The sequence below is a fragment of the Coptis chinensis genome, chromosome 5, assembly GCF_015680905.1.
Source record: "Coptis chinensis isolate HL-2020 chromosome 5, ASM1568090v1, whole genome shotgun sequence".
Lineage (NCBI taxonomy): Eukaryota > Viridiplantae > Streptophyta > Magnoliopsida > Ranunculales > Ranunculaceae > Coptis > Coptis chinensis.
Genome location: NC_141460.1, coordinates 34,227,588 through 34,252,031, shown reverse-complemented (window position 1 = coordinate 34,252,031; position 24,444 = coordinate 34,227,588). Strand labels below are relative to the sequence as shown.

At 39.1% G+C, this 24,444-nt stretch overlaps 1 protein-coding gene across 1 annotated transcript; it reads left to right on the top strand.

Moving 5' to 3' along the window:
• Nucleotides 1–6,556: 6,556 nt before the first annotated feature.
• On the top strand, nt 6,557–7,291 carry LOC147497364 (uncharacterized). The gene has a single exon (XM_086562857.1). It carries the CDS (start codon nt 6,557–6,559, stop codon nt 7,289–7,291), a length of 735 nt encoding a protein of 244 aa, XP_086418983.1.
• Nucleotides 7,292–24,444: the final 17,153 nt, after the last annotated feature.

Genomic DNA, 24,444 nt, shown 5'->3' with positions numbered 1-24,444 from the left:
TATACTCTGCCTCAATAGTAGATAGAGTAACTGTAACCTGTAGCATAGACCTCCAACTAATCGGTGCACCATGCATTATAAACACATAACCAGTAGTCGATCGTCGTCTATCTAGATCACATGCATAATCAGAATCTACAAACCCACTGACATAACAAGTGCCTCCACCATAAGCAAATCCCACATCCAAGGTACCTTTCAAGTACCTTAGTACCCATTTCACTGCCTTACAATGCTGCTTTCCAGGATTTGTCATATACCTACTAACAACACTAACTGCCTGTGAAATGTCTGGGCGTATGTGCACACCATAGCATACATCAAACTGCCCACGACACTTGCATAAGGAACATTAGCCATATGCTTTTGTTCCTCCACCGAACTAGGAGAGAACTTAGCTGAAAGTCTAAAATGCCCAGCCAAAGGAGTATAAACTGACTTTGTATTCTCCATACCAAAACGAGAAATTACTTTCTGAAGGTATTTCTTTTGAGATACAACTATCCGTCGTTTCTTCCTATCTCTGTCAATCTCCATGCCCAATATCTTCTTGGCTCCACCTAAGTCTTTCATCTTAAACTCAGAGCTAAGTTGAGATTTCAACTTGTCTATCTCCACCATGTTTTTGGAAGCAATAAGTATGTCATCCACATAAAGCAGGAGATAGATGAAGTCATTACCACAAAGTCTACGAAAGTAAACACAACAGTCATACTTACTTCGGGTGTACTCATGTTGCATCATGAATGTGTCAAAGCGCTTGTACCATTGCCTGGGCGATTGCTTTAACCCATACAGTGACCGATTCAATTTACATACATGTTCTTCTTTCTCAGCAACAACAAACCCTTAAGGTTGTCTCATATAGATTTCTTCCTCTAAGTCCTCATGCAAGAAAGCAGTTTTAACATCAAGTTGCTCTAACTCCAAGTCAAAGTGAGCAACTAAACTCAATAACACACGAATGGAAGTATGTTTGACAACTGGGGAAATTACCTCATTGTAGTCGACTCCTTCCTTCTGTGAGAAACACTTTGCTACTACTCTTACCTTGTACCCAGTACTATCGGACTTAGGAAAGACCTCTTTCTTTCTAAACACCAATTTACTGCAGATAGTCTTTTTGCCCTTTGGCAATAAAACTAGGTCCCATGTGTGATTTTTATCAAGTGACTCCATCTCTTCTTGCATAGCAACCAACCAATCTCTATAATGAACATCTCTAACAGCCTCCTTGAAGTTATATGGCTCATTATCTTCGATATTCAGTGCAAATGCCACTAAATCCACTTGACCATAGTGTTTCACTGGCTTCTCGTGCCCATACTTGTGCACTTTTTTTACTTGTCTCTTTGGCCTAGGGTCAACCACTACAAGTTACGGATGTTCATGATCTTCTTCCTGTTGCTATGTGGTTCTATGATTTGGTACCTCATCATGAACCAACCAGTTGTTTGCTGCATCAGACAACTCAAGCTCAGTGGCTTGAACTTCTATAGAGTCACCATTCTGCCCAGCTCCTTCCGGCTTACTGAAAGATAACACGGAAGTCTCATCAAAGGTAACATCTCTAATGACTAGGAACTTATAGTCTTCTAGACACCACAATCTGTATCCCTTTACCCCATTTGCAAAGCCTAAGAATATGGCTTTCTTAGCTCTAGGATCTAGCTTGCTCTCCCTTACATGGTAGTAAGTAGTCGATCCAAACACTCGCAAAATACTATAATTAGTTGGGTTACCTGACCACACCTTATAAGGTGTCTTGCAATCTATAGTTGGAACTGGTGACTTATTATAAAGGTAACACGCCATGGACACTATATCTGCCCAATACTTTTTGCCTAGACTGGTATTAGACAACAAACATCTTGCTCTTTCAAGTAAGGTTCTATTCATCCTCTCTGCCATTCCATTCTGCTGAGGCATGCCCCTGACTGTCTAGTGTCTGGCAATTCCCTGTTGCGCACAAAACTTTTGGAAAGGCCCATAGGTATACTCTGTACCATTGTCAGATCGTAGTGTCTTTATCTTCCTATCTGTGCGATTCTCAACCCTTGCCTTCCACTTCTTAAATGTCTCAAACACTTCATCTTTCGTTTTCATCATATACACCCACACATAACGGGTATGATCATCAATGAATGAGACATAATAACGGTTACCTCCCTTTGAAGCCACTCTGGAGGGTCCCCAAATATCCGTATGCACATAGTCAAGGATGTCTGTTGTCGTGTGCTTGCTTGACTTGAACTTGACTCTGCACTGCTTCCCATAGATGCAATGCTCACAGAACCCCATACTTGGCTTCTTCAAGTCCTTTAAGAACCCTCGCTTACACAACTCAGACAAACCTTTTTCACTCATATGCCATAGTCGCATATGCCACATCTTAGTGCATTCAGAATCATCACTATATGCAACCATTGCTATATCGCCTATCACTATACTACCCATCAAAGTATACAAGGTTCCATGTCTTTGACCCTTCATAACAGTTAAAGAGTCACTGACAATCTTTAAGACTCCACCTTCGCCCACAAACTTGTAGCCTTTGGAATCCAAGGTATCAAGAGAAATAAGGTTTTTCTTTAGCTCAGGAACATGCCTCACATCAGTTAAAGTCCTCATTACACCATCATGCATCTTGATCCGTATAGTTCCAATTCCTACCATCTTACAAACAACGTCATTACCCATCAAAATAGAACCACCATCAATGCTCTCATAAGAAGTAAACCACTTTCTATTCGGACACATATGGTAGGAACATCCGAAATCAAGAATCCATCTTTCGACCATATAGTCTTGTGTGGACACACAGAGACTCAACTCGTCCCCTTCAGAGCCTGAAGCCTAATAACTTGCCTTAATTTTTGCCTTACCTTTCTTCTTACCATCTCTCTTGTTCTTTTTCTTCGGGTGAGGACAATTACTTGCATAAGGTCCCTTTTCATCGCAATTGTAGCACTTCAAATGTGTCAAAGGCTTCTTTTACTTGGACCTAGACTTCTCATTGCTTGTAGAAGCCTTTTCATGCGACCTTCCTCTTGCCACTAGCCCCTGACCTGCATCAATGTTATTCTCAACTCTTGTCTTTTTCATCAAGTCATAAGAAAGTAACACACTTTGAACTTCGTCAAGATCAACATCTTCTCTGTTCATAAATGTGGTCATTAGATGCTCATAGCTTACAGACAAAGAGAATATTAAATATACCGCTTGATCCTCATCATCCATCTGCATACCAACATTTAAATAATCCACTAGGGGTCGACAGAACTCACTAATGTGCTCTTGCATCGTTGAACCATCCACCATCATGTACCGATAAAGACGCTTCTTAAGGTACATTTTGTTCGTCATCCTCTTGGTCATATACATAGATTCTAGCTTTAGCCAAATACCGGTAACAATATCTTCTCCCATCACACTATACATAACCTCATTAGCAAGACATAACCGGATTGATGAACAAGCCTGATAGATCGAACTCTTCCTAATCATCATCACTCATACTCGCCGCCTTTGCTTGTTTCCCCTTTAAGGCCTTATGCAAATCTTGTTGGATGAGGATGTCCCAGACTTGGACTCTCCAAATCCCAAAGTTATTCTTCCCATTAAACTTTTCTACTTCAAACTTAGCATTTGACATCTTGGGAGCTATTTTTCAAGTTACACACAATAACCTACAAAATAATATCACTTCAGAATTTTATCGAACACCTTGTCTACACAAATTTTGAGCACTATAGTTCACTACCAAAACTCAAAATCCTAGGTCGTATACCTACGCTCTGATACCAATTGTTGTGAATAGTATAATATAGAAACAACGTTACCCACAACAAATAGATCAATCCTACACAAAGATCGATCATTCTCACTAGACAAAACTTCAACACCCTCCAAAGTAATCCCAACACTTCTTAATATCAAATAAACAAGTATTTAAAGTAAAACAATTAATGTAAAGGAAGAACAAACCACAAGACGAGATATATCATGGTTCAGCAATTCGCCTACGTTCACACTGTGAGTTCCAAGCTTTACTAGATGTCCGGAGTAACAGATTACAAGTCTCTCAATTCACTCACTCAGAATGAACACTCAACTCACAAAGAATTGCTCACTTATAATCTCTCTCTTTCTTGGTTTTGGTTAAGTTAGGTTTCTATAGAAAAAACCTATAGTTATACTGTTTAAGAAAAAAAAATTCGAAACAGTCGAATCCTTGCTGCAATACGGTAGGTCGCGGGCGCGCTGGATACCAGGCAAAAGAAAGGGCGGGGCGCGCTCAATCACTTGGAGGTCAACCAAGGTATGAGAGCGGGGCGCGCCCTTGTCAAGGCAAAAGTGAGGGCGGGGAGCGCCTTACACGTGAAAGAGAAAAAAACACCTCTTTCTCTACAGTATTGCTGATCGCCTCTAAACTTAAAAGCCCATTAGCCCAAAGAACAAAAAGAAAACAAATGTAATTCTTTCTTTCTACCGACTCTACGACTACAAAATACGAACCCCCGCTCTCTCTCTTTCTTCAGTCTCTTAAATCTTGATTCTTCTATTTTGCTATTCAGATCTATGATTCTCAGATATTGATTATAAGGCTCAAGCTTTTACACATTAACTTGTTCAAACTTCGAAGGTATGTTCCGCTTATTATTATTATTATTACAATATATATCGTTGGAATTTTGAATGTTGTTGTTACTCTTACAGTTATCTTACTGGTCGAAAGATTATTGGAGCAACGAGCAACTAACCTTTCTGAGTCTGCTCCTGGAACTATTCGTGGTGATTTTGCTGTCGAGATTGGCTCATTGGCAGGTAATTAGATTTATTGCTCATTTGTTACATTGGTTTAATTGTTGTTTTTGATAGATTTCAGCTGCATGAGTTGGTCTGATTATAGTATAATCTTGTTATGGTTGTTTGAATTAGAATTGGGTGAATAAGATATTTCATGAATTGCAAAACCATTTATGCCTCTCCCATGGGTACTGGGTAGGATCTTTTTGTGCAAGTGTATTGAAACCATGTAGTTCTCATTTAGGTTTCTCATTAAACAGTTATAGATAAATGTGTGATTTTTTTTTAGACGTTCAATGTTGAAGGGAGTGCGAAAAATAGATTCTTTTTTTAAACTAAAAGAAACGCCCGACACATCCAATGTTGCTAGTACTATTGAAAATGATGATCAAGGCCGTTCAAAGTTCCAAAAAGTTGAACCCATTGAACAAGTTCGTCCCAACTCTCAAGGGATTGAACCTATTTAACAAGTTTGTCCCAACTCTCAAGGGATTGAATCTAGTCAAACCGGTGTTACTAGTTCTTTGGTACATGACCCGGGGTTACGCCGTCAAATAAGTGAATATCCTATTAATCAGCGTGACGAGATCCGACAAGCTTATGTCACATTGGGGCCATTTCATTCTAGACTCGACGAATATCCGCCCACCATTGATGGAAAACTAAACCGGTATTTTAATAGTCATTGGTTTGACGATTTTCCTTGGCTAGAATATTCTGAAGAAAAAGTTAGTGTTTTCTGTTTTCCTTGCTTTGTCTTTAGTTCTAGACATTCTAATTTTGTTGTTAATAGATTTCGAAGTTGGAAGAGAGTCATTGTGGAGTTAAATGTGCATTTTTGCAACATGTTGGAGGCCATTGTTCCGCTCATATGTTTGTTGTAGCTGCTTGTGAGGATCTAGTTAATTCATCTCAGTACATTGGTAATTTTTTAAATGCCCAATACAAACAGGAGGTAGTGAAGAATAGGTTTATGTTGAAAACTATTTTACGGACTCTTCAATGGCTTGTATTACAAGCTTGTGCACTTAGAGGACATGATGAATCAATCAAGTCAAGTAATCGTGGAAACTTTCTTGAATTTATTGAGTTCTTAGCTGAATTGGATCCTAATATTGATCGTGTTTTAGATAATGCTTTCGAAAAAGCCACATATACTTCTCCGAATATTCAAAAAGAGCTTTTGAATATTATTAGTGATCATGTGAGAGGTAAGATTCGTGAGGAAGTTGGAGATGCTAAGTTTTGTATTCTTATTGATGAATAACAAGATGTTTCAAATAAAGAACAAATGGTTCTTGTATTAAGATTTGTCGACTATGATGGTTTTGTACGTTAACGGTTTTTAGACGTTATATGCGTTGATGACACTTGTTCACAAACCCTCAAGAATGAAATATGTGATATTCTTGTTCGGAACAATCTCTTTATTGATGATATGAGGGGTCAAGGGTATGATGGTGCTAGCAACATGCAGGGTGCTTGGAATAGATTGCAAGCTTTATTTCTTATGGAGTGTTGTAGTGCATATTACGTGCATTGTTTCGCTCATCGTTTACAATTAGCATTGGTTGCAGCTGCTAAAGATGTATCAGATATTTGGTTCTTTTTTTGAAGTTGGGCACAATTGTCAATTATTTTAAGGCTTCTCCTAAGCGCCAAGCTAAGTTACTAGTTGTTCAAGTCGAAGAAATTCAAAAATTGATTGATTATGGTGAACTGGAGATAGGAAGGGGGGAATCATATTATGACATTGCAGAGAGCTGGGTCTACTCATTGGAGCTCCCATTTTCGATCTGTAAAGAGTTTGATAGTTTCATTTAGTGCACTTTCTCGTGTTCTTGAGAACAACACAAAAAACGGATCAACTAATTCTAACCGGGGGAAAGCTAAGGGTGCTCTTATTGCACTTAGATCGTTTGAGTTTGTTTTTATGTTACATTTGCTACATAAGACTATGGGAATCACGGACATACTTTGCAAAGCTCTGCAAGATCAATCTCAAGACATTATTAACGCTATGCATCTAGTCTCTACCACAAAAGTACTCTTTCAAAACCTGACAGATGATGGTTGGAGCACTTTTTTTTGTGAAGTTGACTTGTTTTGCAAAAAGAATAACATTGATATGCCTGATATGGATGCACGTTATACGATGGGCACAGGTCGTTCTTGTCAGCAACATGATTGCATAACGTTTGAGCATCGGTATCGCGTTGATATATATAATAGTGCCATAGATTTTCAGTTAATGGAGTTGAAAAGTAGATTCACCAAGGAAACAATAGAGCTTTTTACTCTTAGCTTTGCTTTGACTCCTAAAGATGCTTTCAGATCATTTAGGATTGATGATATTTGCAGTCTTGCTGAGAGATTTTACTTTCGAGATTTCAGTGATCAAGAGTTACTTAGCAGATTGATGTTTGTCGTAATTCGGTTTTCCATAATATGTCCACGATGTCTGAGCTGTGTAGAAGATTAGTTGAAACTGAAAAGTCGAAGTCCTACCACTTGATTGATAGATTGGTTCGTCTTATACTTACTCTCCCCATATCTACAGCAACTACAAAAAGGGCGTTCTCAGTCATGAAACTTATCAAAATACAGTTTCGAAACAAGATGGAAGATGAGTTTCTTGCAGATTCAATGGTCATCTACATTGAAAGAGATTTTGCTAATGATATTGATCTGGATTTGGTAATAGATGATTTTGACACCCGCAAGACACGCAAAATACCATTTAAGTAGTTTTGCCTTTTAAATAGATTTGTAGTCGAACTTTATTAGATATTTTGATGAATTGGTATATATATTTGGCTACTTGTGAATTCTGGCGTTTCATTTGTTTCTTTGGAATGTGTCTATTATTTTATTTTATTTTTAGACTCTGGTTATTGTTGTTTAGTCCGGAAAGAGTTGAAATGCTAGGTCCACCCCTGGGTGGAGGACTAGAGAATAAGATTCTATTTCTGAAGGAGAGGTTACCCCTATTCATCTTGTATATGGATGCAGTGAAGGGAATTCCCAAATGGTGGTAGCATATACAGACAAACAGTCCAAGCTCAAGACAACATATCTGGAATTGCTGATTTATTATCTTCTACCATAGAAGGGATTCAAAGCTTGAACCCGTTTCTGAATCAAAACCCTGCATATATCGAACCAATCCAGCCTCTAAAGGTGTTTAACTGCTTAACAATATAATCCTTGATCAGAATTGTCTGGAATAACTAATGTTTTAAGCAATAAAAATGTGTACATAATTTAACCAGTTCCGAAGTAGGGATTATGCATAGTATACTTTTGCCTTTGTTTAGTCGTCAATTGCTTAGATTATTAGATAATTATATGGGTAATTTCCCAATTAGTAACCCATAATGTCAATCTGTTCCCAAGTAGTAACCACTCTTCAATTTTGACTTTTCAACCTCACTTTTGACACTTTTGCCCTTCTCCTTATTTTCAAACAATGCCCACGTGGACATGTAACACTCTCTCTCCCCTCTTTACCCATCTACAAGATAACTCCTCATATATGTACGATGAGTTTGACTTCAAATGATGGACAACCGTTGGATCTTGATCAAGAAAACACGCTAATCAAAACATGTTGTAGTATCCGTGTTTGCTATAATGAAGAAGCACAACCGACTAATAAACTATCAGCAACTCTCAGTGATTTTGGTTGTCAGTACCTTTACAACTTTTACCTCGTATTTTGAGCCAACCTAAAAAATAAGGACAAAAGCTCAAAGTTTCTGTTTTTTTCTTAGTTGTTTCTTCTTCTTCCTCGTCATTGTCCCTCTGCTTTTTGTATTTTTTAAGGTTTGGCATGGAAAACATGACACATTCACATGATAAAGGTATAGTTTGTTGTTTTTTAAGCTATCTAGGGCCTTGGGTCTACGGTTTTGTTCCACGTAGTTTAGTGTTTTGTTTGTTTGATATTTCATCTTTCAAGGAAGAGGTTTTGAAGACAAATATGACGTCTCCATGCATAAATGCTTGTTGATTATATAGTTGTGGTAGAATGTTGGTGGTTTCCATGTTGATTCTATATTTAATGTTGGGTTTAATATTAAGGCATTTAAGATAGATTTTGTCATAAATGTCCTAAAAGTGTTAGTTTAACTAGTTTGTGCTTAAATGTTTGAATTTACTTTTCAGTTTTTATGGTTTATGGTTAGGTACTTCTTTGTAACCATCGCTTTTTGGTTGTTTTTTTTATACTTACTGGTTAGGTACTCCTTTGGATGTTCTTATTCACTACAATGGGGAGATGAAAGCGGACAAGTATGGCCGGATGAAGTATGTTGGTGGCGAGGTGAAATTGAGAGTTTGTGATGGGGGTATTTCATTTGAAGGATTCATGAGTACCGTGGAAGGTGTGTTATCGAGAAAGAGATCTACTTTTTCTATAAGATACTTGACGAAGAAGTCCCCGTGTCGAATTGATGAAGAAACAGATTATTTGAACATGATTATGAAACAAAAAGAAAGTCTCCAAGAAAAAACAATGATGGTTTGGGTTATCAACGTAGAAGTGGTAAGCAATGGACAACCTAATGTTAAGAAGAAAGAAGTTGCTACTAAGTTGTTTAAGAAAGACGCTCCAAGCATTGTTTCTCCCGTGAAATACTCTTTTCTCAAACAAATGGAGCTAGCTTGTCGGGAATCCTATTAACCAATTTAAACTTGTCGATGAAGCAATTGGTAAGTAATGCGGTTCCATTTGGTTAGGTCATTATTAGTGAGGGGGTACATGCTTTATTTCCCCGATAGTTATGAATCTTTGGTTTTCGAGAAAAGTCCCCTTGACCAACCCCGGAGGTGGGAGAGTGGGGACTCATCAATGGGAAGATGTGGAGATTCACGGCGTTGAAGAACACATTCAACCTCACAGCTTGTCAACGCTCGAAAGGTGATGGCAGGTAAGTCTTCGATATCAATGGGATATGTTGATAGATGATAGCTTACCTATCGCCGATAGTGGTGTGGAACTTCTTCGAGTGTTCATTGAAATATAGATATTTGTCCAGAGGGTGTTTCCTCTGAAGTTACACCTGAACCTTCAAGATGTAAAAGAAAACGGTCACACCGCTTCTCTGTTTGTGGAAGGTACACTCTATAGCCTTGCAAGGTAACATATAGTTCCAGTTGCTGATAGTGGGGAGCTAATTCTCGATATAATACTGAGGGGACGGTCAATGATGGTGATGAGCAAGATGGTGTACCAGATCTGATCAACCTCGATTATGATGACTTTGATTCCCAAAATCCATATGGTGATACTGAGGACGTCCCGAGGAATATAGAATTTCCATGAATCAAAATATTGACAATAATGAGGGTGATGATGATGAAGTTGAAATACTACATGAAGTTAATTTTGAAGAAGAAGAAGTAGTACAAGTAAAGGATGGAGTGATGATGATGAAGTTAGAGTAGTAAATGGTGGTAATCAAGATGATGATGATGAAGTTCAATTATTGGATGATGATGATTGATGTATGGTCTACTCCTAACCGTAGTCAAGAGTTTTTTTTGGGGAGGCACGCCTATATGACCGGTTAATGATGAGGAAGGCCAAAGTGAACCCCGATATGATTTGTTAATGATGAGGAAGGCCAAAGTGAACCCGATATTAAAACAAATGGAATGGTTGATGCTTTCAGTTCTGCTATTCGGTCGCGTAAGATCTCAATTCGGAAGACTTACATCAAGGATATGATCCTCTTAAGCTCTCCCCATAGTCCGTAAACACCAGCTAAAGTGGATGTAACTCCTCCTCATGTGAACTGAAGTTTGTTCCTCCTAAAGTAGACAACACTATCCTACTCGGGATGATCTTATAAAAGACATGAAGTCATATGCAATAGCAAACATGTTTGATTTTAATCGTCGTATGCAGCACTTCTCCGAGGGATTTATATGAAGTGTAAGTCTCCGGTTGCACATTTCATTTGTTTGCAAAACCGACCAACCGGTTCTAATATATGGGTTATTATAACCTTGAGAAGCACATACATGTTCACAAGATAAAAAGCAATTGCAACTAATAAACAAGCCGATGCAAAATGGGTTTTGAAGTTGTGAAATCGAACTTAGGGACAATATTGATATGGTTCAAAACAATTCTGCGGTTGGAGGTTAAGGACGACACCGCATAAATGTGTCGTGATAAAAAGTTGCTTGGAAAGCAAAAGAAATTGCAATGCAAAAGGTAACTGCCTTGGTTATATCAACAACTAATGAACGCGAATAGTAGCAACAACTAACTTATGTTTGTTCCGCTTTTTGCTTGCAGATAAGGGGAAGCTTTAGTCGACCGTACCAAATGTTGCCAAATTATTGTAAAGAACTTAAAAAGAGTGGATTCAGATTGTTTCACCGAAGCTGCAAACGCCATCGGCCCCCGAGCACAAGTTTGAATGTTTGTTTGTGAGCTCACGGGCGCCACCGTCCGAAAGCTTACAAAAGATGTCTTCGTCCATTGATTATGATTGATGGCACTTTCATGACAGTAGGTATAACTCAATCATACTAATCGCTATCGCCTGATGGCGATAGCCATGTTTCCAATTGCATTTGCCATAGTCCCAAAGGAAAATAATGACCACCGGGATTGGTTTCGAAAAGTTAAGAGACCTTGTTTGTTGGACGAGCAAAACTTTGTTCTTCTCTCGATAGGCATCAAAGCATTCTTCAAGCCGCGCCTAAAATACTTCCTAATGTGGTCCATTGCTTTTGTGCACAACACACACATTTCAAATTGTATGACTAAGCAAGAGACAAAAGGGAAGGTGAAGAGAGTCAAAACTTATGAACGCATTGAATTTGTAAGACTTATGAGCCAAATTTATCAGGTCGACAAACAAAGGTTATGCAAAGATTGTAAAGATTCCGAAAGAGTCATGGTGTTGTGCTTTTGCTCCAATGAGAAGGTATGGCATTTGCTACACAAATCACATAGAGAGCTGGAACAAGATGATACTTCCGGAGAGAGCTATGCTATGCCGGTGACATCTCTTGTCAATGGTATCAGTTGAACATAATGAAACATTTTATGACTACTACGGTGATGATGGCGTCAAAGCCGAAGACAAACCGACCAAATCAGCCGAGGAAGTGCTCATCTCGCCGAGATATTCGGTAGACGTTTCACGCGGCAACAAAGGCAAGTGAGCACGTTTTACTCTGTGCAATCACTAGACCATACCGACACCATGACCTTTTGGAGAGGACTTGCACATGCGGTTTCTTTCAACAAGTTGGTCTTCCTTGTAGCCATGCCATGCTATGAAGGCAATCGATCACCGTAGCTATGTGCATATGACTTTTGCTTGCATTGGTACACAAAAGAAACGATGATGGATACATATAGAGAGAACTGGACACCATTAAGAGGAAAAGAAACGATGGGTTTGGGTTTATGATGGCATCATCGTCCGGCCCAATTCCGTTGATGAGGTGATGCCCGAAGACCACAGAAAAAGAAAAAGCTAAAAGGAGAGGGAGTCCCAAAAGACAAAGAAGAAGGTGTACGCGTTGTGGTGGTCTTGGACACAATAAGGCAACTTGCACGGTTGCCAGTGATGATGCTGAGTAGATTGATTTTTCAGCTGGGATTCCACCAGATTTTGCATATGAAGAGTACATATGATCTTTCTTTTAACCAATCACCAATAGTGACAGCTTTGGTTTGTTTGTTTGAAATTGGCACTTGCAGTTGCATATATGTTAGTGGTAAATTGGATAGTTTACTTCGGGGCTTTACTTTGGGGTTAATATTTTGGATAGTTTTGGTTGGCAATTTTGGTTTCGTAATTAATTTGGTTTGAACGGACATCTTCTTGTACTATTAATATCAGTAACTATAACAATGACATGGTCATCAACACTGATAACTATTAATATCAATCTCTAATGGATAGTTTCTTTACAAGTAAGCTAACATCATCAACACTGCCCTCTATTTTCATTTTAATAGGACCATCAATGGTGATTTGCAACTGGTTTTCCTTTGTCACCTTTGCTTCACTAGCAGGCGCTTTAGCCTTATGTGTCCCTTCACCTTCTAGATCTATCCATTTAAAACCCTTGCATGGATCGGCCCTGCATGAGAGAAACCTTATTCCCAGACTATGTGGCTTTGTACTTACACCATACCTCATATTCGTACTTGAGCATAGCAGATAGTGCGTAGTTGCCCATGGACAGTTGATCTTCCAGTGCCCAGTTTCCCCACACTCAAAACATTTGCTATAGTTGGTTGATGATGAACCAACATTTGTATTATTCTTGATAGAATCCTCACCCCCACCCATTTTGAACGAGAAAAAAAAAGAGAAAGAGAAATGGGATGGACCAAGAAAGGCAACCCAGTTTGTACTTATAAAGGAAACACACTATTTTCCCCCCAGTGGTGTTGGCCAAACTATTCCCGCCCAAAACATTTCCCGCCTAAACTATACACAAATGTTTGATGAAACATTATATTTGATAACTGTAAAATGGATAGTTTACCTACGAAATGAACTACGAATCCAAAACGTAAGTAAACTAAACTTGAAACTTTTACGAGTCTCAATTATCAAAGCTTCTACTCTCAATGCGAATTGCACTAAATGGAGTACGAAGTTCGTTCCACTCCTAGTTCCCTAGCATGGATTGTTTTCTAAGTCTAACTAGTCACTCTTAAGTCAATGAGAGCTTTACGAAATATTATACTACGATACTTAATTAAGATGATTACTAGAAATTAACTACAAATGCTATGGAAATACTATTGTTGACTCTAGATAAAGAGATTAGAGGGGAATTGAATCCACCTCGAATCCAACTTAACAACCTAGCGTAGAATGTTGTATCTCAATTCTCACGTTCTTACGGCGAGAATTTGGAGTTCTAATCCCTAGTGTTCATGGCATTACTACCGGATACTAACTAGCATGTGAGGTCGTCCACCCATTCTCATGGCTTAAACACACCACCTTCTAGAGTGGAATAGATGCTACAACGTTTCTATACTAAACAACTAAGTTTTCATCAAGGCTTCATCAACCCCTCTAATGGAGGTTTAGCCTTGAGTCATCAATCTAACATTTACCATTGAATCTAAACTCAACATAATGTGAGAAATTGAGAATTACTTAATTTAGCAATAATGAATCTAATTTAATGGCCGGAATAAAACAATGACAAGAATTGAATTTAGATCTAAAATGGAAATGACAAATTCGAACTTGATAAAAAAAATACTACTTTATTTATCTAATCTATCAAGAACAATGATTCAAGGATTTAATCTAAAACAAGAATTTAAATGGAACTAAAACTTAATTTAATTAATAAAACTAGATCTATAATTCTATATCTTAATTTAGGTCTAACTAGCTACCATTAACAAAGAGCTAAGCTTTTGTTTTATACATCCAGATCTAAAATTCGTGCATGGGCTTGGAGCCATGGGTTGGGCAGAGAATCGTGCCCAAAACCCAGTCTTTTCGATCCAAAAGGCCTCTTCAGCTGCAGTTAGCTTCCACAGACTTTTCGTCCACTTCTGCTCCTCTGATTGGGTCAAGGCTTGGACCATTGCAAAGCTCTTTCCGAGCCGGTCGTTTTGACATAAGGTAGGCCTCAATCCGAGGTCTGAGTCCAAAGATATGGCATTCGAAGTTCTCGCTGACTTTTGCTCCTTTATCTCGCTAAAGTGGCACATTCTACAAGATAATGGACTTTGAAGCCTGAAATGCATAAAAACACGTAATCAGTATTAACTCTTACTTATTATTCACATAATTGGTCTAACAGTATGATTATTAAGGGGTTAAAACTACAGTTTTGGGCTCTTATCAAACCACCCCCAAACAGCATTTTGCTTGTCCTCAAGCAAATATGAGAAATTAGAATAAGTGACCAAAAATGGAGTTCTACCTAATCTCGTTTCGCTGAGTGCGATTGCATTGACCATATGCAACAAGGCCTTAAACCACTAGGAATTCCCCTAGTGGACGAAGTTATAGCCTCGAGAGAGTTTTCCAAAGAAGGTACTCACAAACTTCATCTATACTACAACGACTAAGAAATAAAACTATTGTTTTCCCTTCATGCTCAACTATCTATACATCTCTATAGCAATTACATAAGAATAACAAGAAAACCCTAAGTTAATATATGCATAATAATCAATCATCTACAATAAACATATAACAATGAGTAATACTATGAAATGTTTAGCGTGTTTGTTTCTCGAGAACTTCGAATAGCTGCCCTTAAGTAGGTCCTCACATAAATGTCAAGACAAAAACCTCTCGATTTTTCCACTCAAGTTTTACTTACTCCAATTTAAAGTGGGCACACTTTACCTTACAATCTCAATGACAACAAGGAAGCTCGATCGATCAAAACACATCTGCCACTTACTATCACACTAACCTATTCCTAATCGAGCTAGAGGTCTTTATTAGGTGTTGCGGGGATTAGGGAGATGGTTTAAGAAGGAAGGAAATGGATATTCAAAAAGGACAAGTCCGAGATAATAGAGTCTTCATATTATGTAACTAGAGAAAACCTTGTTATTTACTTTTTGCTTCTACACTTTGTTTCCATCCTTAGCCTTTTTTTTTTTTTCTTTTTTCTTTGGCTTTTTGACTCCTTTTATTCTATTTTTTTTTTGGAGTTTTATTTATTTTTTTTTTTTTCTTTGATGGAAACTTCTTTTCTTTATTTTCTGAAGCAATTAACTAACTTTTGTTTACACGAGGTGTTTTCTCTTCTTCTTTCTTCACTCATTCTATTCTATTCTCAGACTTATTCTAGATTGGGTAGGTTGATTTATTTTTTTTTTTTTTTATTTTGTTTTGTTTTTTGTAACGGGTAAAGGAATTGTGGTTTATGGAAGGCTAAAGAAGGGGCTCTCAGTGGCTTACTAGCGGAAAATAATTCATAGGTTTGAATTTCTGGCTATATCGATCCAAAGAGCGGCCTAAATTCTCGCTTAGGATATGGTTTAGTGATCAAGCAAGTGGGCGTGTGATTTCTCTATCCGGATTTTACTTCTCCCTTTGTGTCATTTCTCAAATGTTTCACTTCATATAAGGCTTTAGGCTATATTCTCACAGGATTTGTAGAATAAGTACTCTAGCCTAGATTTGAAAACTTATCGCTAACATCATAGATACTCATGTAATAAATTTATAGATAGATGCAAAGATTATTACCTACATATTAACCTAAGTTTCTAACAATTATTCTCGATGCAACAGCTACATTGAGACTTCTAGATTGTTAAAAGCATGGAGAAAGAAAACAATACCAATATTCCTAAGTGTCTAGCATACTTTTTATTTATATTTTTGAATTTTGAAATTTTAACTAGAAAACAAGTGCATATTATACATATCTATATCCTAACAGATGCCTTAATTACACGAAGTTTCTATGCCCCCCAAACAAAAAAGCATGCTTTGTCCTCAAAGCATTTAAATAAAGAGGTAGAAAAATACCATGGAAACGCGGAAATTCGAATATCCGCAAAAACACGTTAGAACATACTAATATAGGAAATAAAACCGACGCAAACACTATAAGAGTTCCACCCATTATGGGGTTAATGACTTAAATTGCTTGGGACATAAGCGCACACTAACTTAACTAAAAACTTACCTGCACCCCAGCATTTACTCGTCCATCCTCCTTCTTCTATATGAGGTTCTTTTCGCATCCCCGCCATGCCATAACAACTTGCCACGCCGTACCGTATCATCAACTAATGCTAACCTCTAGTGTGTTATTTGGTCCGATGGGGTGTAAGGAGCAACCAAATGTGGTTGCACATCCCGCCACCAAGTCATGGCTTCGAATGATCGACCACCGCGATTATCGATTGGTAGGTCTCATGATTTCGACCCTTTTTCCAATCTCATGTAATGTACGTAATCGGGTAGGCAAAGCCGCCAAGATAAGGCGGTAACCAAAGACAGGCATAAGAAGGTACTTATGCCTCAAGGTATGGGCTCGCCTCGTGAGTAGCAACTAAAACTTCGGGGAATGTCATACCTACGACGCCCCTCGCCTAAAAGCAAAGGAAAACGTCACCAAATGGGTATTATTGGCGTATAAACCGCCGTTCCCTAGAATGTTCATCATGATGAACAACATGGTTGTGGCCTACATTCAGTGATAGGCTACTCGTATGGCATGTTATATTGGTCTTGGTCCATGATACCTAAATACCCTCCCCATAATACTCATGGAAATAGGCATATTCATATAGGTATGAGTTATCCGGTCATATATCCCCACGCATATGTAGGTCGCAATGGCAACTCAAACCAAAGCTATCAAGTGCTTACTGAATTCCATAGACGTACCATCAATAGTAAGGGAAAACTTTTGTTCTCCTTCTTGGGTACAAAAGAAAGTAATATTATTATAAAAGAATTCCGTTAGCTTAGGTGAAAAAGAATCGTCATCACTCACCAGAAGATGTCGCCATCCTAACTGCAAGATCCGCTCGCGGAACGATGCTCCATAGGTATAGGTTCCCATCAAGTCTTCAAAAGACTGTTCAGGAATGACTATAGGTGGTGTCATCTCAACACTACTTTGTAGAATAGCTGCGAAAACCTGGAAGAACCTCAGAAAATCTAAAATTTCTGTGTTTATCGGAGAGGCCTGCTGGCGCTTGATTCTTATCTTGGGTTTTTGGAATTACAGAATTTTGGCGAGCTGGTCGCTTACTTGGCGCCGTGGCCTGCTTAAATTTTTTCGATTTCAGGGTTTGAGCGGGTCGCCTTTACTTGGCTGCTGGGCGCTAGTGATTTTTCAGTTTCTACGAAAAGTGAAGAAGTCGCTTTTGAGCCTTGGCGCCGCCAGCGAGTGCAGAAATTGAGTTTCTAAGAAAAACAAGAAAAACAAGAAAAATTTTGGAGTGAAAAGTGAAAGATGATTGTGGGGTGTAGTGTGGGTTGTGAGTGTAGTATGATGGAAGTTTAAATAGGTTCTGGGTTTCCAAAACGAATCGGCAAGTTTGCCAAATTGTTTTAAGGCCATTTCGAAATAGGAAAACCGCCAAACCAAAACGGAAACTATCCATAGCTTTGATTTCCTAACAACCCTGGTATCTTTTAAACTTGGTTTAGAATAGTAACTTCTAAACTCTCCTATATATCATGCTACCACTACAAAAATCATAGATATGCCGATGTCGGCCTTATTTCAACTTTTACTCCAAGACAACCCTTCAAAGATGATCACAATAAATTATATTAAAATAATATGGAATCCAAATAATCTAAAACAAACAACTTAATATTCAAATCTAACTACTGAAGTAAAATTCCACTACAAAACAATAAAGACAATGAAATAAAAGGACACAATTGATGGTGAACACCTAGGGCGTGTGAAGAAGATGGTCCCCGAGATGGAGATCTGGGTCAGGGTGTCGAATGGCTTGAGCCATCCGCCGCCTGGGCGACGACGCCATGCCTTCGGACTGAGACGGACTCATCCACGAGTGGCAGTGGCATGTCGTCGAGCATCTCTATCCCGAACAAGCGCCATGCTTCCATCTCAGCCTTGAGTCTGACATCTACCGGGCTTGGTGGTTATTGTGGATAACCTCCATGTTAGACAAGATATCATCCCGACCGCTTTACGAAGCATTTCAACCGCCCCTGCGAAGGTCCGCTTTGCTTTATTTCGAAGTACAATCTGTCTATGTCTAATATCTTCACAGATATGATAAATCGCATCGCAACCCGGTTTTGACATTATCATTCGGTCTAAATTAGAAATATGACTATCAAAATTATCCTCAACCAACCATGTCATATCTTCCTTTTCATCATCCGACTCAACTTCCGCCTCTGCAGGACAACGGCCAAGTCTTTTGAATGCATTCCTTATAAATACCGCATTAGAGGGCAATTTGATCTTTATAGGAGCAGACCTAGCGGCGGCTCTAAATGAGAGCATAATCTTAGTGATCAATACGGGAAGAGGCGCCAGCTCTTTCCCACCCTCTAATCACATTCAAAATTAAATCAAGGATGCAGAAATTATACTCCTTCGCTTGCAAATTCGAGAACGTCACGGATTAATGAAGTCCGATGTCGCGACTTTGTCTTTCCCCGAGGACGTTCTACCAATCCACTCGAGCGGCCGGCCGATTGTTCTTCGTGGTCGCCTGGCGAACGCAATGAGATATCGTATTGATTCACCCTCTATGACCAGATCTTTCATCAAAACAGAACCGCATATTCTTGGATTCCCGGAATGGTCGTATCTAGGTTGGTTTCTGGGGGTGATTCCTAATAGCTCACCAACAACCGCCTCGTAACTTCCCCTCCGCGTTCCTCGCTATCCTAATGAAAATCCTATTTCCACCACTTCGTTTCTTATAAAACTGTTCTACCAATTCATAGTGATAGAAATCCTCGCGTCAATACCACAAAAATTGCGTTCCAATGTCTCTTTAACATCTCCTCACATAAAATGGCCTAAACTGTCGGAAGCAAACGCGTTTTCCCTGAAATCTACGTCGTTCGCCCATTGAAGCTATTTACTGATTTGGGGTTTGTAGATGGTGGTGGATCGCGAAGTTTGATGAAAACTAACCAAACCAACAATGGTGGTTATGGTAGGTTCGGGCAGGTTCAAACTTCGAATTGGTTGGTGGTTTCGATGGTGGGATCGGTTGGAGATTTTGGAAGATTGGTGTTGAAGTTTCTATTATGGGCTGGTGGTGTTTCTATTTGGATATATTCTATTTTTATTTTATTATTATTATTATTTTTTTTTTAAATGGGTTGCTAGGGTTTGGATTTATAGTTTGTGTCAAGCGTGGAGAAGAAGAAGAAGATCGCGATCTGGTTTTGGAAAGGTAGGGCGGGGCCAGAAGAAAGAGCGAAGTCGCCCTTTGGATTTTGACTTCGTAGAGTTTGAGCGCTGGTCGCTTAAGATTACCTGGCCTCTGTTAAATTTTCGATTTCCAGTTTAAGTTATCGGTCCGATTCTTTAATGAGATATGGAAATGATCAGAGAGAATTTCCAATCCAATGATCCATAAAACACTTCGATTCCAACCGGGGTGACGAATAAGATAGTGGAAAACGCCAGAGGTGCGCATGACGTAAGTTATCGCGAACGAATGAACACTAAATTTGGTAACGTCCGACCCAATTGAACTATACTAATGGACCTAAACAACACAACTAGAAAGTTCGAAAGCAACCGGATGGAAAGATCGATTTCCCTTTGAAACAAATTTTTAACCACAAAATTTGTTTACAACGTCAGGTCGCTTAAAGTCGATTCCCAAGACTTGTTGGATTGCTATGTCTATGATTTTTATGAATTTTAATTTATTTTTATTTGTTTACTATAAGAAACACGAAAAACAATAAATACATAATTCACTCCATGAGGAACATGACTCAAAAAATCGAAAAACATCGCGAAAGTGGAAAACGTGAATTATGTGAATCGTGGACTTAGGATCCGTACTTTCATGCCACACACTCCATAAGGAGGGCCGGTTACTGAATGGTGTACTTATCAAGATATGGAAATGAAAGTAAGTACACCAAATGACAATGTCATCCTCATAGATTGGGTCCCAGTAAAGGACTTCCTCCACATCGGGACAAAAGTTCGAAAATGTTTTAACCGTTGACCATTAACTTGAAAGGTACCGTTGTCATTGGGATTTACCAAGGTAATTGCCCCGTAAGGGTGACTTCAAGAACGAGAAAAGGGCCGCACCAACGGGTTTTAGTTTCCACGGAAAATATGTAGACTGGGGAGTTGTAAAGCAAAACCTTTGTCCGACCACAAACTCTTTACGCCAGATATGCTTATCATGAACACGTTTCATGTTAGCTTTATAATCCTTCGCGAGATCGTAAAAAGTCGCCACGGATTTCTTCAAGCTCATTTAATTGTAACTTCATTTTGACACCCGCCATCGATATTGAAGTTAAGGCTTTTATAGCCCACAGAGCACCTGCGTCTAATTCAACGGGCAAATGACATGGTTTCCCAAATACAAGTCTAAAGGGAGACATACCCATAGGAGTTTTGAAAGCAGTTCTATATGCCCATAAGGCATCCGATAGACGCCGACCCGCTTTTTCCTATCGGTTTACTTGTTGTTTCCAAAATCTTTTGATTTCCTATTAGAAACTTCTACTTGTCCGCTAGTTTGTGGATGATAAGGAGTTGCTATTTTGTGTGTAACCTCAGCATTTTTTAACTAGGGATGCAACAACTCAAGGTAAAATGCGCTCCACCATCACTAATGATGGCTTTAGAATGCCAAACCGATTTAAAATGTATTCTTTAATAAAAATACCACGGTCTTATTGTCATCATTGGCAAGCTAGGCCTCTATCCATTTAGACACATAGTCCACGGCAACTAGAATATAAATATAACCGGGAAACAGGAAAGGGCCCATGAAATCAATACCCCAAACATCGAAAATTTCTACTATCAAGATTGGATTTAAAGGCATCATATTACGCCAGGATTCGCCCCAAGTTGTTGGCAACGAATACACGCCTTGCAATGCACTTCGGGCATCCTTAAAAGGGTAGGCCAATAAAATCCACATCAAGAACTTTAGCGTCAAGTTTTCATTCCACTAAAGTGGCCACCACACTCTTTGTCATGGCGTAAGGATAGAACTTCATTATATTCCCACCGGGAATGCAACGATTTAATAATCTGATCCGCATACAATACTTAAAAAGGTAGGGCTCATCCCAATAGTATATCTTCGACCGCCAAGAACTTCTTACGCTCATTTCGACCAATTATAAGGCATAACATCAGCCGCTAAATAATTTACGATATGTCCGCATACCATGGTGATGAAAAAAAAGCATACGATGCTCATCGTGAAAAGAGTCGCATGGACTCGAATCACTACTATCGCCATTTGTAAGTCTAGATAAGTGGTCGGCAACTACGCCAACCCCTCTTTTTGTCTTTTTATTTCTAATGTGAACTCTTGCGTGAGAAGAATCCATCGGATTAATCTCGCTAGCATCCTTCTTTGCAAGAAGGTACCTAAGGGCGCATGGTCCGTGGTAAACTAAAGTTTTAGAACCAACCAAATAAGGACGAAAACTTATCTAAAGCATAAATGACAGCTAAGAATTCTTTTTCAAAGAGTTGTATAATTCCGCTGAGCATCGCTTAATGTTTTACTAGCATAATAAATGACAAAGGACTTATTATCTATTTTCGTCCTAAGACGTTAGACTAACCGTGATAATCACTAGCATCACACATGAGTTCGAATGGTTTAGACCAATCGAGGTCAGATAATAGGTGCAAGTTAAGGTTAGCGGCTTTTAAGGTTTCAAAAGCCCGCTTTTACGCTTAAAATTAAAATCAAAGATGGCATCTTTCAAAAGGAGGTTAGTTAAAGGCCTAGCTATTTTCTAAAAAATCCTTGATGAAAACGCCTATAAAACCCCTCGCATGGCCTAGAAAGGTTCTAATCTCACCGGACAAATCGGGTTTAGGTAGGGTCGCTATCTTATCTAGTTTGGCTTTATCTACTTCGATGCCATCACTAGATACAATATGTCCTAGTACTATGCCCCTTTTACCATGAAATGACATTTTCCCAATTTAAAACGAGGCTCTTTTTCTTCACACCGTCAAGACCTTTAGACAAAGTTAGACAAACATTCTCGTAAAAGGAGTCTCCATAGATTGAAAATCATCCATGAACACTTCCATAAAGCCTACCATGTCACTAAATATATGAAGCATACATCACCGGAAGGTACCGGGGCATTACAAAGCCAAAAGGCATTCGCTTATAGGCATATGTTCCGGCGGACATGTGAAAGTTGTCTTTTCTTGGTCATCAATATCAATAATAATCTGAAAATAGCCGAGTAGCCATCCAGAAACAATAAAAGGCATGACCAGCCTAGACGCTCTAGCATCCGGATCTATAAATGGTAAGGAAAGTGATCCTTTCGTGTCATAGCATTTAAACGCCTCAGAATCAATACGATTCTCCATTTCATAGACCTCGAGTGACAACATAGTCACCCTTCCCCGCTACGCACTACGGTAATTCCCGATTTCTTAGGAACTACATGAATGGGACTTACCCATTCGCCATCGAGATCGTATATAATACCCGCATCCAAAGAATCGCAACACTTCTTCCCTAACCACCTCTTTCATGGCGGGTTCAAGCCGACGCCGAGGTTCGCGAGAAGTCTTCGCTATCCTCCAAATGGATACGATGAGTGCGCATATTGTGGTCGATGCCCTTAATGTCACCTAAGGACCAACCAATCGCAGACCGATGTTCCCTAATCACCCTTATTAAAGATGTCTCTTCATCTTTAGATAACAAAGAAGATATAATTACCGGATGACTACCATCCGATCAAGTTGTATATATTTTAATTCGGGAAGAGGTTTAAGCACCGTGGGTGGAAAATCAATAGATATTTCGTCCGTCCTCATTTTTTGCATAATGAATACCCTTTCGTAGCAAGTCTTCATAATCAAAGTATGGAGCAACCGACGGGCTACAATTGGTGTGGACTCTAGGATGGTGTGACTTCCCCTAAGTAGAGTCATTTACAAAAATCAGAAGTTCCAAAAGAAAGGAATTTGTACATATTGTTTTCGTGAAACGGTTGTTAAAATAATCTTGAGCTAAACTCGATCATGCTAACCTCCCCATCTATAGACGAATCTGGGTAATCGCTTCATCATTTTAAAACATTTACCTCGGACGAAAGATGGCCAAAAAGATAAGGACATCTTTCCATCGCGACAATTTATAAGTTTATCGGCAGCTACGCCAAGAAGGGGCGCCCTAAGATGATCGGTACGCGAGTCATTAGCTTACTTCTCAGATCGAGGATAACAAAATCGCCAGGATAGTAGAAATCCCTAACCTTAACAAGCACGCTTTCCACTACACCTTTAGGATACTTAATTGACCGTCCGCCAATTGCAACGCTATTTTGTAGGTTGCATTTCCTCGTAGACCTATTTGTTTATACAAGTAATACGGAGTAAGTTAACACTCGCCCCGTGTCTAATAAAGCCGTCAGGTGGGAATCTCCTAAGGTGCATTTTACAAGAGGGATCTACCGTGGTCCTTGTACTTAACAATTCCATTATTTTCGATAAAGTCAGAACCGCTCAGCTTAAAAGGCGCTTTGGGTATGTTCGCCTTTACGCCTAAAGGCACAACTCTTTAAGAAACTTAGCGTGGTTAGAAGCTTTTTAATAGCTCGGTGAAAAGGAGGTTTATCGCTAGATTCTTGAAAACGCTCCTAATTTCCTCAAAGTTTGTATCCCTAGTTAGCATGGCTAATTTTTGAGGGAACGGTGGTTTCGCTTCTATATTTCGCGATATGGCTCTACTTGCCGCGGTAACCTTGGCTTTCGGGTTTCTTTGGTTGTGGTTTAACCGGGTACCTCTACCACGGTAGGCTCCTCAGCCTATTTCGCATCTAGTTCCATCCGTGTAGGAGTAATCGACGGGGTAACTATAGAGCAAGCATTTTAGTTATCAACCACTCTTCCGTAACGGAGAGTGGTGATGGCATTTAGGTCACCTACGATTGTAGTTTCCGC